Source organism: Triticum aestivum, chromosome 5A, assembly GCF_018294505.1.
Source record: "Triticum aestivum cultivar Chinese Spring chromosome 5A, IWGSC CS RefSeq v2.1, whole genome shotgun sequence".
Lineage (NCBI taxonomy): Eukaryota > Viridiplantae > Streptophyta > Magnoliopsida > Poales > Poaceae > Triticum > Triticum aestivum.
This window is the reverse complement of record NC_057806.1, coordinates 197,019,552-197,037,488: the sequence shown is the minus strand read 5'-3', so window position 1 is coordinate 197,037,488 and position 17,937 is coordinate 197,019,552. Positions and strand designations below refer to the sequence as shown.

Below are 17,937 nucleotides of genomic sequence, written 5' to 3'. Positions count from 1 at the left end.
ATGTATCTTTGTTTTACTTTTCTATGTCCTATTTGATTCAAACAATTATTGTAATTTGCTCAAACATTGTTGTAATAATTTGAATGATTATTGTTTTATTTGGTGGTGTAATAATAACTACAATGATTATTGTTTTATGTCAAATGTGATAGAATTTGTGATATGTCATATGATGAAATGTGATGAAATATGTGATATGTGAAATGATAGATTTAAAGGTTGGGGTTGAGGCAAAGACTAGAACCCTCAAACCCAACCCTTAAATCCCTGCCTTTCAATCTTTAAAAATATCAAAAACTGATACTTCTCAACCCTTAAAACTGCTTTAAGGGTTTGAGAGTTTGAGGGTTCTACTTAGACATGCTCTTAGAACTCCGGTGTCGTTTAAGGCATACTGTAAACGAAATTTATAGCAGAGCGGTTTGCCGGATGTGCAGAGATGCTCTAAGATCCAACGGTCGCGATGAGACCAGGTGGGACCTCTTCCTCGGCTGTCGGCTCGTGGCCCCGAGCAGGTGATCCAGGCGGCTGGGCATCGACTTCCCCTACTTGTCATGGCCTTGGCCTCCTTCGCGGTGTCGCCCCCAATCGCCGCCTGCGCCGCCGTCCTCCGCCGCGCCATGTCGTTCTCCTCCGTCTCCGCTGCGTCGCAGACGAGGGTGGGTGTGGTGCAGATGACCTCCGTGGGGGACCTCGACGCCAACTACGCCACCTGCTCCCGCCTCACCAAGGCAAGCCTTCCTCCCTTCCCCTAAGATCTAACCCTGCACCGCCGGGAGCATGGAGTTGGTCGCCTGCTGCGATTTGGAACTGGAAGAAACATTTAGTTGCAGCGAGAAGGAGATATGCAAGTGTGTAGTTATGAGACAATGTGTTTTGGCTATTGAAATGAAGAAATTGTAGCATTTCGTCTCGGACAAAGCTAGTAAGAGGAGGAATTCTGCATTTGATATGCTCTTCTGGGATCTGGAATGCACGAATAGATGAATTATAAGCAAACCTTTAGAAACTGAGTTCTATGTTATGTGTGTGCTGCACCTATCGCAGATTCGCAGTCCTCATTGGTTTTATTCTTTCTACAGTACTTAATGCTGTTCTTTTTTGTTTTCCTACTTTATTGATAGATAAATGCATATAGACTAACATGAGATAATCTTTTCTTAGGAAGCTGCTGCGGCCGGAGTCAAATTTCTTTGCTTCCCTGAGGTCTTCTCCTTCATAGGATCCAAGGATGGCGAGTCTGTTAAGCTAGCCGAACCATTAGATGGCCCAATAATGCAGAGATATTGCTCACTTGCAAAGTTAGTAAGAACATCTTTCTCAATTGCTCACTTGCAAAGTTAGTAAGAATATCTTTCTCAATTTATTTTTCCATTTCAAAGCAGAGCTTTCTCACTTGTACTTTGTAGTGAGTAAGCCTTTTGATTTGATACGCTATCAGCTCTTAGATTTAGGAATAATTGTTTCGCACTATCTTACAGATGATTCTTTCTAACTTTTATGTGGTTTTTTATTTCGTACATCTGTTAGCTTACAAATATCTTTTAGCTTATATAGATACGTACGCAAGTGTATGTAATGCTCCTTCATTAACTATCTGCTGGCACAAAAAATCCTTGCGATTTTGAGGTTTTTAAATGGAGTGAATCAGCATGTCGAGTCCTTATCAAAGCTTCATTATGCAGTGAGTCAAGTATTTGGTTGTCTCTTGGAGGGTTTCAAGAAAGGGGCCCAGATGATTCACACCAGTACAACACTCATGTATTAATCGATGAATCTGGAAAAGTTAGGAGCTCATACCGGAAAATTCATTTGTAAGTGCTTCTTTCACAGCTCTTGGGAGAAACTTGCTTTCAGTAATATTTGTGAGAAACTTGCGTTCAGTAATATTTGCGAGTACTTTATTTTAGCTGTCTATATTTTATCAGTCGTTATCATAGCTTCATTCTGCAGTGAGTCAAGTATGTTGTTGGGGCTTCCAGTAATAGAATGTTGAACAGTAGGTCTTCAATTTACATGGTAAGGGCAAATAATGCTATGAATTGAAGGGCTATAAGCTGCATATATTGTCACTTCCAAATAAGAGAAATGTTGATCACAACTACATTTGTCACGTCATATCACAGAGCTGCACAATCATATTTCTGGACTTGTGTCTAAATAATGAACTTTTGGCAAATGACTGTTGCTTCTTTCTTCCTTTTTACTTTTCCCTTCTTGTTGTGGTGCATTTGCAATACTGTAGTTCGGTAGTTAACCTTGGCATTGTTATGCTGAAGGTTTGATGTGGATGTACCTGGCAACATGGTGTATAAGGAAAGCCGTTTCACGACAGCAGGTGCTATTTATTACTCCCGTTTTCCAAGTTTTGTCTATTCTGTGCAATATATGTATATTTGCTAGAGTTGGTCTTAAATGAACATTCTATCCATCGGATTTGTTTTAAAATCTTGTATATCTGTGGTGCATAGGTTTCTCTTATAAGTTTACTCTCATATTGAAATTATTTTTAATTTCTAACTCGTTGTCACTTTTCCTAACGTCATGTTGTCGTCTAGTTAAACAACTTTCAATGATAGAGATCATGCTATAAGTATAATATGATATTCAATTGCAGTAATACTCTGTGTCCCATTTATTCTAGATACCTAAATTTGAACAGAATTGTTTATGGTGTATCTGGTTTGCCATTTGCAATATACTTATTGTCTTAGAAGATCTTGCAAGACATTCATTATGGATTACCGGATATTTTAGTGTTCTCTGTGCGGTAAAGCTAAATGTTAGAAAATCTTGAAATCTGTTGTATGTGAGCCCATATCCAGGCTGGCCCATAAGGTCCAAGCCCATGTACCCGGCCTAGAAGAGGAGGAGGTCGTCGATGTCTGGCAGTTAGCGCCGCCAGAGCTATCAAGAGGTTAGGCCAACTGCGACGCTGGGACGCATTAGGTCTGTTCACGTCCGTTTGGGTCCTTGTCCGCCACGACCCATTTCTAGCCCAAATTCGGGCCGGGTTTGCGTACGCGCGGACACGCCGCAGACGCTCTCAACGCCCTCCCCATGTCCTCCCCTAGCCCGCTTGTCTGTGGCACAACGACCATTGTTCACCTCGCCCTCCACTGCAACACCCCGACCTCGTCACCCTCGCCGCCGGCACCCAATTCCGGCCGCTTCGCCACCTCCCCAGCCGTTGCGGTCGCATCCATCGACGACCCCACCGCCACCGCCGCCCACTCTTTGTCGGTGTTGTTGCCACTACTCGCCGCCATTGGAGGACTATGAGGCACGTCGAGGCCCAGGTCGCCGATAACACCTCTACCTCCATAGACACTGCCGAAGGATGCGGGCTTCCACATGCTTGTTGCGATGAGGCAAGGGCGGGTCCGTTCGCTGGGCGCCCCTCTTCCACGCCCGAGGCAATCGGCGCCCGCAAGGTGTTCGTCCTTTTGCTCGGCCGAGCCTCCTCCACACCACAAGGTACGGATTCACCACAACTTCGAAGGGGCAACGATGGATAGCTCGGATGAGTTTTTTTTCAACATCCTATGTACATCGACCGGCGATGTGGAATTCGTGGTTGCTTTTATGGTCGTCAACGAGCACATCTCGAGCTAGCGGCCAATGTTTAGGGGATCCATCCGAGGCCACGCTCCGGGCTTGAATCGTAATAGAGAAAGCAGCCATTGCCTACTCTACGACGATTATTTCGAGCTCACAAGCCCACTTTTCAATGCCAAGCTTTTCCCGCAACGCTTCCGAATGGTGAGACATGTGTTCAACCGTCTTGGGGGGGGGGGATTGAGTATGATGATTACTTGCAATGCAAGCCTGATGCCCTTGGGAAGGTTGGCTTCTCTTATCAAAAATGTACTGCAGCTGTTCGGATGCTTGCATACGACATTCACGGTGATGGCATTTTACAGGTTCTGCAAAGCTGTGGTTGTAGTGTTTGGCAAGGAGTACTTAGAGAACCAAATGATACGGATACAACTCGGTTGTTAGCAATCAATGATTACTTGCAATGCAAGCCTGATGCCCTTGGGAAGGTTGGCTTCTCTTATCAAAAATGTACTGCAGCTGTTCGGATGCTTGCATACGGCATTCGCGGTGATGGCATTTTACAGGTTCTGCAAAGCTGTGGTTGCATTGTTTGGCAAGGAGTACTTAGAGAACCAAATGCTACGGATACAACTCGGTTGTTAGCAATCAATGAATCGAGAGGCTTTCTGGGGATGCTTGGAAGCATAGATAGTATGCACTGGGCGTGGAAGAACTGTCCATTTGCTTGGCAGGGGCAATATAAGAGACATTTTAAGGCTTGCACGGTCATACTTGAAGCTGTGCTATCACAAGATCTCTGGATTTGGCACTCTTCTTTTTGGCATGGCAGGTTCTCACAATGACTTCAACGTGCTTCAGCACACTTCGGTGTTTGCTAGGCTTTCTGAAGGCCAATCCCCAGATGTCAACTTTGAGGTCAATGGCCAACAATATAACAAGGGATACTACCTAGCTGATGGTATCTATCCTCAGTGGGCAACTATTGTGAAGATAACCTTGGAGCCCGTAGGTGAGAAGAGGGCTAGGTTTGCCCAATAACAAGAGTGTTGGGAAGGATGTGAAGCGTGCTTTTGCTGTGCTCCAATCTCGATGGACTATTGTTCGACAGGGTAGAACATGGAGCACTCAGAAGATGTGGGAGGTGATGACATGTTGTGATGCGGAGCATCCTACGGTCATCCCCATGGATGTACCTTCGTCTCCCAAGACACCACGTGGACCCATGACTAGAGCTCGTGCAAGGGCTATCGAAACCGAGGTGAACTCGCTCCTCTCCCAACTAACACATTCCACATGTGAGACATGGCTACTACCTCAAGCAGAGATCTTGTGTGTGATCAGGTACTCGGAGGAAGGCCACGAGTCTGCTATGACCAATGGACAAGATGGCGAGGACACCAAGCGCAAGAAGCAAGAGGAAGAGCTGCAGAAGAACTATAGCCACCGAACGACCGGCCCTTACCGGACGTCCGGCGCCCTGAAAATCAGCCAGCCAGAAGGCCCAGCCGACGAATGTTACATCGGCCGGACGACCGGCGAGTACCGGATGCCCGACACCTTTCGTCGGCCGGACGACTGACGCCCTCCGAAAGTCCGGTGCCACCTATCTAGAACCAAAATGCTAGAAGACCGAAGTCTTCCAGATGCCCGAGACACCGGATGTCCGACATTCACCGGAAATCCGGCGACACCTGTCCAGAACCAAATCACTAAATCACCGGATGTCCGGAGCTCGCGAGCCACCGGACGACCGGTAACTACCGGATGTCCGATGCCTGTCTGTGCACAGCGACTCGGGCCGAGGCCCATGTACCCCTTCACTCCCCTAGACTATATATATTTGTCTACTACCTACGTTTTAGGGTTAGCAAAGGTTAGAGCTCATTTGAGATAGAGCTTTTCTCATCCACTTACCACTCCCATGGAGTTCAAGACCTCCATGTGAGAAGATCCCCCAAGTGGATTCAAGACCCCTTCATGGGAAGATCCTTCTAGAATTCAAGACCTCTCCTCCAAGGATTGGGATGAACTAGTCACCTTTGTATCCTCTTGTGTTGACTTTGGATCCTTGTATTTCCTCTATGTATATGTGGATTTAGCACATGTGTGATTGGATCTTGTCTATTTGAGTGTTCATCTTGTGTTTCTCTTTGATTTACTCTCTTCCCCATCTCCAAGTGTGAAAAGATCGACCATCAGGGTTCCACCCTACATCATGTTGTGTGATCATGCACAACATGATCGTAGAGGATGAACGTGATGACAGCCTCTTTGACCAAGGGTTTGATTTCCAGGGTGAGAACGTTGAGCCTGTGTATGGAGCGGCAACATATGCACAGTTCACCCAATTTCACCAAGAAATACGTGATTAGATAACTCATATTCAACTTCAAAATGATTTGGTTGAGCATATGTGGACTCACATAGGCAACCAATAGATGTATCTGCTATTTTTCTTTCAATGTATTGTTACAGTTTCAAATTCATTTGGTTGTAAACTATGCGATTTTTATTTATTGTGTTGTAATAAAAACTATTTGACTTATTTGTTTAATTGTGAGCAATGTTTCTGTTATCGCCGGTTTAGCTAGGCCCACCGGGCAATCTTAGCCCACAAGTTATCTTAGGTTAATTCTTATGCAAGTTATCTTAGGTTAATTCTTATGCAAGTTATCTAGGTTATAAATATAGGCTGTAAGACTCTTTTTGGAATTAAGCAATAAGAATATCATTATCCCTATTGCCCGGCTCCCAGAGGAGCCGGAACCCTAGCCGCCTCTAACCCTAGCCGCCGCCGCCTTCTCCCTCCGACGCGACGGCGCCCAGCCGCCGGCGCGCCCGTCCATCGCCCCGTCCCACTCCATCCTTCCCCTACAACCTCCGGAGCAGGTCCGGTAGGACCCCTGGTTCTACTAGTTTCATTTTTATTTGTTCTTTTGATTTATATGTATAGAATGTCTAATTTGAGAAAAATTGGTAACAAAATGGCCGAGCCGGACCAAATGGGTTGGCCGGTTGGGTGCACTGGGAAGAATGGCGCGGACAAGGCCGGACAGCGGCCAAAGTGGCGACCCAAACGGACAAAATGCGCATCCGTTTTGCGTCCCTGCGTTGGAGTTGGCCTTAGTCACCACATCCCTACATTGTATCAGAGGACGGGGCGTGAGGAGATGATGGTGGCGACGGCCGCTGAGGCAGCAGGATCCGGCAGTGAGACGTCGAATCTGGGCAAGCAGCATGCGAGGAAGTGGGGCTGCGTGCGAGTTTGTGGTGTAGCAAGGCAGCGCAGACGTCGACGGGACGTGAACGGCGACAGCGGGGCTGGTACATGTCCAGATTCCTCTGGCTCCTTGCTGGTCCTTCTGTTCTGCTGCTTGCTAGTTCTTCCCCTGGTTGCTGGCTCTTGAGGTTGGACAGGAAAGAGGTGGAAGAAGAGGTCGTGCTGGAGAAGGGGACGAGCTACTGTTGCTGCGCAAGGGGAGGCGCGGCTCGGGTGTGTCTCAGCCTCGTTCTGGGACAAGATGAAGACGACACAGTGCTGAGCTGTGGCTGACTGCTGAGCTCTCGGTGCTTGGCAGAGGAAGCTGCTGGGTGCAGTGGCGCTGTGGGTGATGAGCTGCTGCTGCTGGGTGTTGTGCCGCTGCTGAAGTTTTTTTGCTGCTGCTGATTGGAGAGGGAGACAGAGGCAACACTGGTGGGTGGTACAGTTTTGTACCATGTTGATCCAACATATAGCGAATTGTTAGAGGAGAACATGGTGGACTTGAGTGCGCCACTTGATGATTTTGAACCGGGAATGCAACCGCAAGCCGAGCCCTATCCAGAGATGGGAGGAGAGGGTTGACGGTGATGACGAAGTGGAAGAGCTTGATGAGGAGTTTGATGCTAGCCAAGCCAATTTCGCGAGAAGGACCCGGAACTACACCGAGGTGGAGGACGCTTGCTTGATTCGAGCATGGGAGAGTGTGTCTCTCGATGCGGTGACCGACAAAAATCAAAATGGCAAGAAGTATTGGCAACGTATTGAAGTAAAATATCACAAGATTGTGCCGGTTCCTTCGGGCCGTTCCTTGAAATCACTTCAAGGCCGATGGATAACTATCAAGAAAACATGTAGTCGTTGGAGTGGTTGCTTGACCCAAGTGAGAAATGCCCCTCCTAGTGGATCCACTATCACGACTACGTGAGTAGTTTTCTTTCTATCTCATAATTCATGATTATGTTGATGACTAATTGATCTCACCGTTGCATCTTTTCCAATGACTTGTAGGATCGCATTGCCAACGAATTGTTCAAGCAAAGCCTGGGGTTTCAAGGGTAGGTCATTCACACTTGGACATTGTTGGCTCTTGCTCAAGGATAGTGAGAAGTGGAAGTTGAGGGACAAGGAAGCTCCTCCAAAGAAAGGCTCACTTGTTAACTTGGAGAATGATGAAGATAGTGATGGTGCACCAAAGGGAGGAAGAAACAAAGGAAACCGGATGGAAATAGGAAGGAGAAGGAGAGGGTGAAGAGGTCGGCCGAGGTGGTTTCTTTGAGGGATCAAATTGGTGATATGGTGAAGATCAAAGAAACTTTGTTGGCCAAGCATTTGGCAACAAAGGTTGAATTGACTGAGAAGAAAGACAAGCACAAAGAGAAGTGGGCAAGGAGGTCTGTCTTTGAGGAGCACAAGATTGCTCTAGAGGAGCAAAGGAGAGATGAGAAGACCGCCGAGGAGGACCGGTTCATGATGATGAATCCGGAGGGCATGGATGTGATGACAAGAGAATTTTGGGAGATGAAAAGGATGGAGATCATGTGCCGAAGGAGGGTGGAGCTTCAAAATCTTATGGCCGGTCGTGGTGGTTTTGCTTTCGGCAATGGTGGGTTTGGAGGTGGCGATGGTGGTGGGTTTGGAGGTTTTGGAGGAGGGTTTGCATTCGGCAATGGTGGTGGGGGTGTTGGGTTTGGAGGTGGAGGTGGTGGTCTTGGGTTTGGAGGTGGAGGAGGTGGTGGCGGCGATGCTTCGGCCAACGGTGGTGAAGATGCTTATGTTGGGAAACGTAGCATGCAATTTCAAAAAATTCCCTACGCTCACGCAAGATCTATCTAGGAGATGCATAACAACGAGAGGGGGAGAGTGCGTCCACGTACCCTTGTAGACCGAAAGCGGAAGCGTTTCACAACACGGTTGATGTAGTCGATCTTCTTCTCGTTCCGACCGATCAAGCACCGAACGTACGGCACCTCTGAGTAATGCACAAGTTCAGCTCGATGACGTCCCTCAAACTCTTGATCCAGCAAAGTGTCGAGGGAGAGTTCCATCAGCACGACGGCGTGGTGACGGTGATGGTGAAGTGATCTGCGTAGGGCTTCGCCTAAGCACTACGACAATATGACCGGAGGCGTAAACTATGGAGGGGGGCGCCGCACACGGCTAGGAATCAATGTTGTGTCTTCTAGAGGTGCCCCCCCCCCCACATATATATATAGGCGGGAGAGGGAGGGGAGCAGCAAGGGGCGCCCCAAGTAGGAGGGATCCTACTTGGCCGCCTCCTCCAAGTCGGCCTCCCCCCTTCCATATGCATCGGAGGGGGAAGGAAAGAGAGGGGGGAGGCCGAATCCTCCCCTTTCCTTCTCCCTTCCCTCCTTTCCTTTTCCTCCTATTTCGGCCTATAGGGGGGCGCACCAGCCCCTTAGGGGCTGGTCTGTCCCTCTCTTGGCCCATTAGGCCCATATAGTTTGCCGAGGGATGCTCGGAACTCCTTCCGGTGACCCGATACGTACCCGGTATCCCCGGAACATTTCCGGTGTTCGAATACTATCGTCCTATATATGAATCTTTACCTCTTGACCATTTTGAGACTCCTCGTTATGTCCGTGATCTCATCCGGGACTCCGAACAACATTCAGTCACCAAATCACATAACTCATATAATACAAAATCGTCATCGAACGTTAAGCGTGCAGACCCCACGGGTTCGAGAACTATGTAGACATGACCAAGACACCTCTCTGGTCAATAACCAACAACGGAACCTGAATGCTCATATTGGTTCCTACATATTCTACGAAGATCTTTATCGGTCGTACCGTAATGACGACATACGTTATTCCCTTTGTCATCGGTATGTTACTTGTCCGAGATTCGATCGTTGCTATCTTCATACCTAGTTCAATCTCGTTACCGGCAAGTCTCTTTTACTCGTTCCGTAATACATCATCCCGTAACTAACTCATTATTCACATTGCTTGCAAGGCTTATCATGATGTGTATTACCGAGAGTGCCCAGAGATGCCTCTCTGATACTCGGAGTGACAAATCCTAATCTCGATCTATGCCAACCCAACAAACACCTTCAGAGATACCTGTAGAGCATCTTCATAATCACACAATTACGTTGTGACGTTTGATAGCACACAAGGTATTCCTCCGGTATCCTGGAGTTGCATAATCTCATAGTCAAAGGAATATGTATTTGACATGAAGAAAGCAATAGTAATAAAACTGAACTATCAATATGCTAAGCTAACGGATGGGTCTTGTCCATCACATTGGTACCTTTTCATTTTTAGTGCCTAGATATGGTATCTTTTCTTCAATAGTTCCATGAAACATTTTTGGATTAAGAGTTGGCCTTCGGTACCGTACACGCTACTAAGATGTCTGCGGGGAAGAACGTATAGGGCCAACCGGCCAGCCCCGGGCCGAGACTAGCTGGCCTGTGCCAAACAACAAAGCAGCTCGAAAAATGCGGAGATGGCCCCCATTTGTGTGCGGTGCAAAGATATGCGGACGGGTGCTCACATTGCGGCCAGCCCTGGGCCGAGACTAGCTGGCCCGTGCCAAACAACAAAGCAGCTCGAAAAATGCGGAGATGGCCCCCATTTGTGTGCGGTGCAAAGATATGCGGACGGGTGCTCGCATTGCTTTTCACACAGACGGGCGGAGGCGTCTTCCGGCAGACGGCCCGAGCCTCCGGGCGGTCCGGGGGTGGCCCAGCCGGTCTGGCCCGAACCGTCCAGGAAGCTGAGTGGGCAGGCTAGCCTAGCCGAACTGGCCCTCAGCCGGCCTGGCCCCGGCTGGTCAGACAATTGAAAGGGCCGGCTGGCCCAAACGGCCGTCCTCTTTTCTTTTTCTTCTCTTCTTTTCCTCGGCCAGCCAGCCGAAGCAGGCGGCAGGGAGCCAGCTGCGTGGGTGCGGTGCGAGGCGATGCGGGCGCGGAGCTAGCTGGAGCGGCGAGCTGACAGTCGGGATGTGGCCGGTGTGGGCGCGAAGCCGGTTGGAGCGCCGAGCCAGCGGGCGGGCCGCGGCCGCGGTGGTGCAGGCGCGGAGCCAGCAAGAGTGGGGTAGAGACGTCCGGAGCGGGGCGGAGCCCGCGAGCGTGCGGGCGTGGCCCGAGCCGGGGTGCACGGACGCCGGGGACGGGGCGGCGCGGTCGGCGAGACGAGGCGCACGGACATCGGGGATGGAGCAGGCACGGTCGGCGAGATGACGAGGAAGCGCGGCGGGGGGGGGGGGGGGGGGCTCGGGAGCTAAGGTGCAGCCCAGCTCCTCCGCACCCACTGGGTGTTGTCGGGGTTGGGGACGGGGCGGTGCGGCCGCAGCGGGACGGCGGCGAAGGACACGGGGCTCCCGAAGCGGGAAGAGGCGGTGGAGTCATTAGGCAACAGGAGGAGCACGACGGTGAGGTCGAGCGCAACGAGCGAGCGAAGCGGCGACGCGAGGGTGAGCCCGCTCGAGCGGGCCGAGCGCGGCGGAGACCCAGGCGACGCAGTCGGCGTTGGTGGTTGAGGAGGGGGCCAACACAAGAAGCGCCGTGGGGGGCGGGCGTCGGGTCGAGGGCGTCCAGGCCCGGCGACGGACTGACGAAGGAAAGGGGCGTTAAGTGCGGTGCCGAGACGGGGCGGCTGGCCAGGTCCCCGACGCGAGGAGGCACTGCCTCGTGCCCCTCCTTGGGCGTCGGGGCAGGGGAGGTCCGGTGGCTTGGCACGAGGACGGTGACAGCTCGGGGAAGTGCTATCTGGCTGTCGAGCGGGGGTCGAGCACGACGGCGTCCAGAACGGAGGGCATCTGGCGGCAGGGAGCAGCGACCAGGGAGACAAGGCAGAGAGGGGCTTGCGGGGAAGAGAGCAGCGACGGGAGGTACTCGGTGTCGGTCTGCGAAGGAATGGGGGACCACGGCGTCTGTGGTGAGGCAGGCAGGTGCGCTGCACGCGGAACGGCACGACGTCGGGCTTGCAGGCAGCCAGAGCCGGTGTGGTGGCGGCAGATGACTTGCAGAGACGAAGATGCGCGGCTGCCGGAGCTGGAGGTTGAGGAAAGGTGGCTCGACGCGGCAGGCGCAGCGATGGAGCTCGGGAGGCTGGCAAAGAGAGAGGGAGTGAGGCCGGGAGCCATGGGAGGAATGCGGTGCACGATGGGGAGCGAGGGGAACGGAGCAGAGCAGCCGTGAGCATTGAGGGCGCGGGGAGGGGTGTTCATGAGCATGACTCGACGGGTGGCTCCCTGGCACGCCTTATAGGCTGGTGCCCAGGGGACTAGGAAGGGCCTGCGGCGCCTAACAACACTGTAGACGATGACACATGACAGGCGTGCAGTGTCCGCTTATTCATCAACAGTGGCCAGGGTGTGGACGTCTTGTCCACGCAGGTCCGATGTGACGTCGCGGTTGACTTCGGGCAGCCGGTTGGTCGGAGCAGCCGACCGGGGCAGGCAGCCCGCCCGTCTCGTCGTCTTGGGACTGCCCGGGGCATTTACCGAAAAATGCGAACTGAGCATTTACTGAAAAAGGCTTTCGCCCCGCTTCATAAATAAAGCAACCACCGAGCACAAAGTCAACAAGGTACCAACCGAACAACACACCCACCGCAGGCAAGGTCCAACACACAGGCACACAAACACTACACGGGTTCAGCTGTGGGCACAGCACAACAAGCCCAACATAGACACAACAGGCACGCACAACACACACATGGCGGTGACGGTGACGAGGTAGAGAAGAGCTAATCCGGCTCCGGTGGTGGTTGGGGAAGCAGCAGAGCCATCCGGAGAGTCATCGCACGAAGCTGGGTGATGATGGAGGTGATGGTGTCTCTCTCCCTGGGGCGGCTAAGCGGCCGCCAAAGCTGCAAGTAACCAGACCATTTGAACAGAGCGTCCGTAGCGCGACGAAGAGGGATACACTGAATCACAAGCTTATTCCTAATAGTCCACATCGTCCAGGCTAGCACACCGATGGTCAACCACCTAATGTGGCGAGACAAGGGTGGTAACGCCTGGAGTTCGGCGAAGAGAGCGGGGAAGCTGTTGTGATCCCAGCTTCCACCCACTATTTCGCGGAAACAGCTCCAGAGGAACTGCGCGGACACGCAGGCGAACTAAGGATTTCACAAGTGGCTAGATTCGTTGTGAAAGAATCTGTCCCCCTAGGTTACAGTCCTAAACTCGGCATGGGTGATCGCATTTTTTAGCGGTATGGTGTACCTGTTAAGTACGATGTGTCCATGGTCACTTCGTCAATCTCAAGATTTGTTGGTTCAGTCCCTTGGAGTTCATTCTTCAAAGAAAAAAAAATACTCCCTCCGATCCAAAATCAGTGAGGTGATTTTAGTTCAAATTTGAACTAAAACCACGACACTTGTTTTGGATCACAGGGAGTAGTATTTAAGAGAAGGCAGTATTTCACCCACTTGTAATGAATTACTCCCTCCATAAAGAAATATAAGAGTGTTTAGATCACTAAAAGTACATATTTTAAATAATGTAATACAGGATAAGAAAAAAGATGGCCCATATTTACAACAATGCAAGCTGCTTACAGAGGTGTTTCGTTAAATAATCCAATTTTTGTGGAAGCATCAGTGCTTATATATATAGAGCTGGGGATAATCCAATTTTTGTGGAAACATCAGTGCTTATATCTATAGCTGGGTTGCGTAGTTAAGCATATGCTCTCTAGAAATAAGTATGGCTTCTCAAGGTAAAGCCGGTTTATTTTTCTACACATTTGCTCCCCACAAATATGCACCGTGCTTAAGGTAAAGCTGGTTTATTTTTTAAAACACCTTGCATCGTACATGACCTTGGTTGTGGACTTGGCTTAGTTCAAAGTCCGTTAGTCTTGGCTATTGAGTCGGGTTGGAGTCCGGCTTTGGAATTGTATGCATTTGACATTCGAAGTTATACGTAGTTGTGAAGCATATTTTTGCAGCTTCAGATATTATAACAACAGAAGCAATACTATTCTGCATATATGGCAGACACAAATTGTCCATCAGAGAGCGGATGCCGTTTTAGGAAGACATTCTGTCGATAATAACTTTGTACTTATGCAACCGTCCATTCTCTGTTTTACCCCATAGATGCAAGAGAGCACTGTTAGGAATTTAAGGTTTGTGGTCTACCCCATATTCCTCTGTCTTTTTTTGATGCCGCTCACAATTCACATATATGAGGCTGGGTAGGGACCTTCTTATATTGTCTTTCCAAAAAGTCCAACTCTTATACAAACTAGCACGACGCCCATGTGTTGCTACGAAATTATAAAATACGAGTTCAGTCACTGTCTTAGAAAGTCATCAAAATATCATGTCATGCAGCCTTTGCGCATAGTTTACAATTAAAAAGAACAGAAATACTATGAAAAATCATACGGTGGGCATTGGAGAATCTTAAGCGATCATTGCAAGACACAACATTTCGAATGTTGAAAGCTGAAACATGTGGGAATAGACAATTAGTAAGTTGACTGCACAAGCAATGGTAGGACAATGGCTATCGTCACTTTGGAATTACAATTTGTCCACTCTCATAATTCTATGATATGGAACCATTTAGAACCGGGAAAAATTGGTTAGGAAGAAACTAAAAACAAGGGCATTATTTTGAGTTCCAGTTGCATTTTTGCATTTGTTATGTGTTCTTTCTTTAAGTGTTGATCTCGCATAAAAGTAGTAATGTAATAATGTAGTTGTTTATTGGTGGTAGGTCTCATATGTGAGTAAAGTACATTTATTTATGTTTTGGAAGGTTTTTGGTCCCATGTGGGTAGGGGTGCATTTGATTATTGGTAAAGGTTGTTGGTCCGACATGTGGGTAGAGGTGCATTTGTTTATTGGTGAAGAATTGTTGGTCTCACATGTGGGTATGGGTGCAGTCGTTTATTGTTGCATTCGTTTATTTTTGAAGGTTGGTGGTCCCACATGTGAACTCACCACCAACTCCAACCTTTATAAGTAGGAAAGATAACATATCCAGTAGCCTTCAAATTTTCTTGGATCATTAGGAAACTGTGCAAGGAAAATTTGCAATTTTTTGTACGTGCAACCCACCAAGATGTTTTTCTTTGAAAACACACTGGCAGCCGAATACGGATTGACCTGACTGTGGAAGGGATTCAACAGTGTTATAACAGTACCTGCAGATTCTTTGATTGAGTTCTAGTTCACAGATTTATATGTGATTTCTCATTGTATGTTTACTCACTTATCAGGTGATACCGTCGTAGCGGTGGATAGCCCTTTTGGACGATTGGGCCTTACTGTTTGCTATGATTTGAGATTTCCAGAGCTTTACCAATGTTTGCGTTTTAAGCATCAAGCTCAGGTGATTGTGTATGCCACTGTACTATACTCAGTATATATATAATACTACCGCTGTTTTTAAATATATAAGATGTTTTGGCAGTTTAAGCTGATCTGCCAAAACGTCTTACATTTAGGAACAGAGGGTGTATTTAAGATACCCTTGTATTAAGTTGTTATTGATCATACATTCATACCCTTTAGATTGTTCAGGAAATTTCTTAGTTTTCGAGTCTTTTCTTAACATTTCATCTTTTTTTTAGGTCTTGCTCGTACCATCTGCATTCACAAAGGTAACTGGGGAAGCACACTGGGAAATTCTCCTTCGTGCTCGTGCAATTGAGACACAATGTTATGTACGTAAATCTAAACACTTCTCGCTGCCTATTGACTTTTGCATGTAGGTTTAGTTGTTTCGTATAGTTGACACTTGGCAACATGGGATTCGATAATGTAGAAGAATGCTAGACTATTAGTACAGATACCTACTGTATTTGTAATTTTACACATGAAACACATGTGCAAACCTCATCACATCAGTGGAGGTGAATAGTTGGTACATGAGCTACTTGTTAATCCACCATATATATGCCTCTGATTGCAGATTCAGAACAAGTGAGCTATGCTTATATTTCAAAAGCTTTTGCTTTATGTGGAATTCAGTTAAATATGAAAATTGTTTGGTTGACTTTCGAAGTTAGGCAGCTTAAAAACACTTTTCCAATATTTCTTAGGTTATTGCTGCGGCTCAAGCTGGAAAACACAATGAGAAAAGAGAAAGCTATGGCGATTCTATAATTATTGACCCATGGGGAACAGTTATAGCTCGACTTCCAGGTACGGCTTTTCACTTTGTTATACTTAGCTGTTACATACTAAGTTATGATTCTTGTGACTTGGAAGATTATATTGGGTTCTTTTCATGTTTTGTATCTTAACTGTTAAGAACCATCAATAGTGACTTTCTCTTGAGCTACTTGTCAGTATTTGCTTCTTTCATATGGTTGTGCTGGAAAATAGTCGTCAATTTTGTAATGCTGATAATTTTGTGTTCATTTTTGTTCATTTTTTAAAAAATAATATTCTATGGACTACTTTTACAAGGTATTACCACTAGTACCCTTTTTTATTGTTAGATAAATGATCTGAATTTTTGCTACAGATCGACTGTCCACTGGATTTGCAGTAGCAGATATCGACTTGTCAAAAGTTGAGGCTGTGCGAACCAAAATGCCAATCTCTGTGGTAATGATGTCTCATGTACCATCTGTTTGCTCCGGTCCAAGTACTCCAGAAGCTGCATTTCTGTAATGGCTTAATTATCCTATGTTTGCAGCACCGCAAGTTTGAGAGCATCTGGAAGTCCTCATCACTATAATAGTTGAAGGTGGTCTTGCACGCTTCGCCGCTCTTATTCTCACATTCCGGAGATTCTTCTTTTGTGTATAATAACTGCCATTTTGTTCACAAGATGGTCCAGTTCGATTGGGATTTCCAGTGAGACATGTCATAGAACTAAATAAGCTACAACTGTAGTAGCATATCTAGTAAATAGGGCATATCCAAACATGGCTCAGAGCACCTTATGACTTGGTTTGAGATGGCTTCTACCTCAGCTTATGGTCCAGATAAACCAGAAGCCGTTCCAAACCCAAAGCTTAGGAACAGCTTAGGTTGTGTTTGATTGGGCCTTAGGGTCTTTTAAGCCAAAAGCTCAACCAAATCCAGCGAATTTGATGTTTGTGTGTATGTTGACATGTACAAATGCATGGTAGCGGTACTTTCATGAGTTTGTCACTTTATTCTTATATGCTACTCCCTCCGTAAAGAAATATAAGAGCGTTTAGATCACTTCTATAGTGATCTAAACATTCTTATATCTCTTTATAGAGGGAGTAGTTCTTTTACTGTGGAAGAGATGTAAAGGGCAATTTGGGGATGAACATTCCACAAATGTTTTTCTTTTTGTGAGATATATGGAAAAAAGAGGTAGATAATCATAATCGGCCATTGGGCTTGTTGAACCAGAAAGGTTAAAAAGATCTTGGAGATAGTCACTGGGATTAGAACCATTACAAGGGGAAAATGTTTCAGCTAGACCTGACGCTGTTGACACGAACAATCTATGATACAATTGCCAACTCCTCGATGACAATGGAATGATGACTTCTCAGTGTGGTCATATACAAGTGACTACTTTATTTTGTGATGCGTGTACAGTTGTATATAACTTTTTGGTCGTAGCCCTCTATCAAAATGTAAGACTTTTTTTAACACAGTCATGGTGTCAAGAAACGTCTTATATTAAGTTACCTGAGGTAGTCTTAATGTTTTTTTTTTGAAATATCCGGGTCCTCCGGCTTCATTGATTTAGAAGAAAGCAGTGGGAAACATGATGATCAAGTGATCAATGGTGGTGTTACATAGAGAAGGAAGAACAGGAAAGACTAAAGGGTGCAAGGCCACCATCTCATGATCGGGTCCCCAAACGGGGGCTCTAAACAGGTTGCTCCAGCTAGTCTCCATTGCTCAATGTTTGTGCGGACAGCACGGATGATATCTTCGCTACGGTGTCTTCGTCCTGAACACACAGTTGTTCCTCTCCTTCCAAATTTCCCATGGTACCATCAGGAGCAAAAATCGGACGCCTCGCTTGTGTGCTTGCGGTGTGAGGTTGATCATCTTTTGAGGTAGTCTTAATGTGGTTGTTGCGCTGCAGTGTTCTGTTGATCTGAATTGGCAAAGTTACGCATGTTATTTGCTGGAGTGTTCATAGATCTGTTATTTGCTTTCTACAGAGTAGTGTTT

General features: G+C 47.5%; 1 protein-coding gene across 1 annotated transcript; it reads left to right on the top strand.

The window, feature by feature from the left end:
- The first annotated feature begins 467 nt into the window (after positions 1-467).
- On the top strand, positions 468-16,915 carry LOC123102777 (deaminated glutathione amidase, chloroplastic/cytosolic). The gene is made up of 9 exons (XM_044524203.1): positions 468-731; positions 1,165-1,301; positions 1,686-1,814; positions 2,280-2,338; positions 15,039-15,151; positions 15,393-15,485; positions 15,864-15,966; positions 16,292-16,374; positions 16,466-16,915. The coding sequence occupies exons 1-9, from the start codon at positions 555-557 to the stop codon at positions 16,505-16,507; spliced, it is 936 nt and encodes a 311-aa protein (XP_044380138.1). The 5' UTR covers positions 468-554; the 3' UTR covers positions 16,508-16,915.
- The last annotated feature ends 1,022 nt before the right edge of the window (positions 16,916-17,937 follow it).

Excerpts from the sequence above, each read along its gene's own strand:
- LOC123102777 (XM_044524203.1), top strand. The coding sequence starts at position 555 with ATGGCCTTGGCCTCCTTCGCGGTGTCGCCCCCAATCGCCGCCTGCGCC. Across the intron at positions 732-1,164 it reads CCTGCTCCCGCCTCACCAAG|GAAGCTGCTGCGGCCGGAGT; the intron begins GCAAGCCTTCCT and ends ATCTTTTCTTAG. Across the intron at positions 15,486-15,863 it reads CAATTGAGACACAATGTTAT|GTTATTGCTGCGGCTCAAGC; the intron begins GTACGTAAATCT and ends AATATTTCTTAG.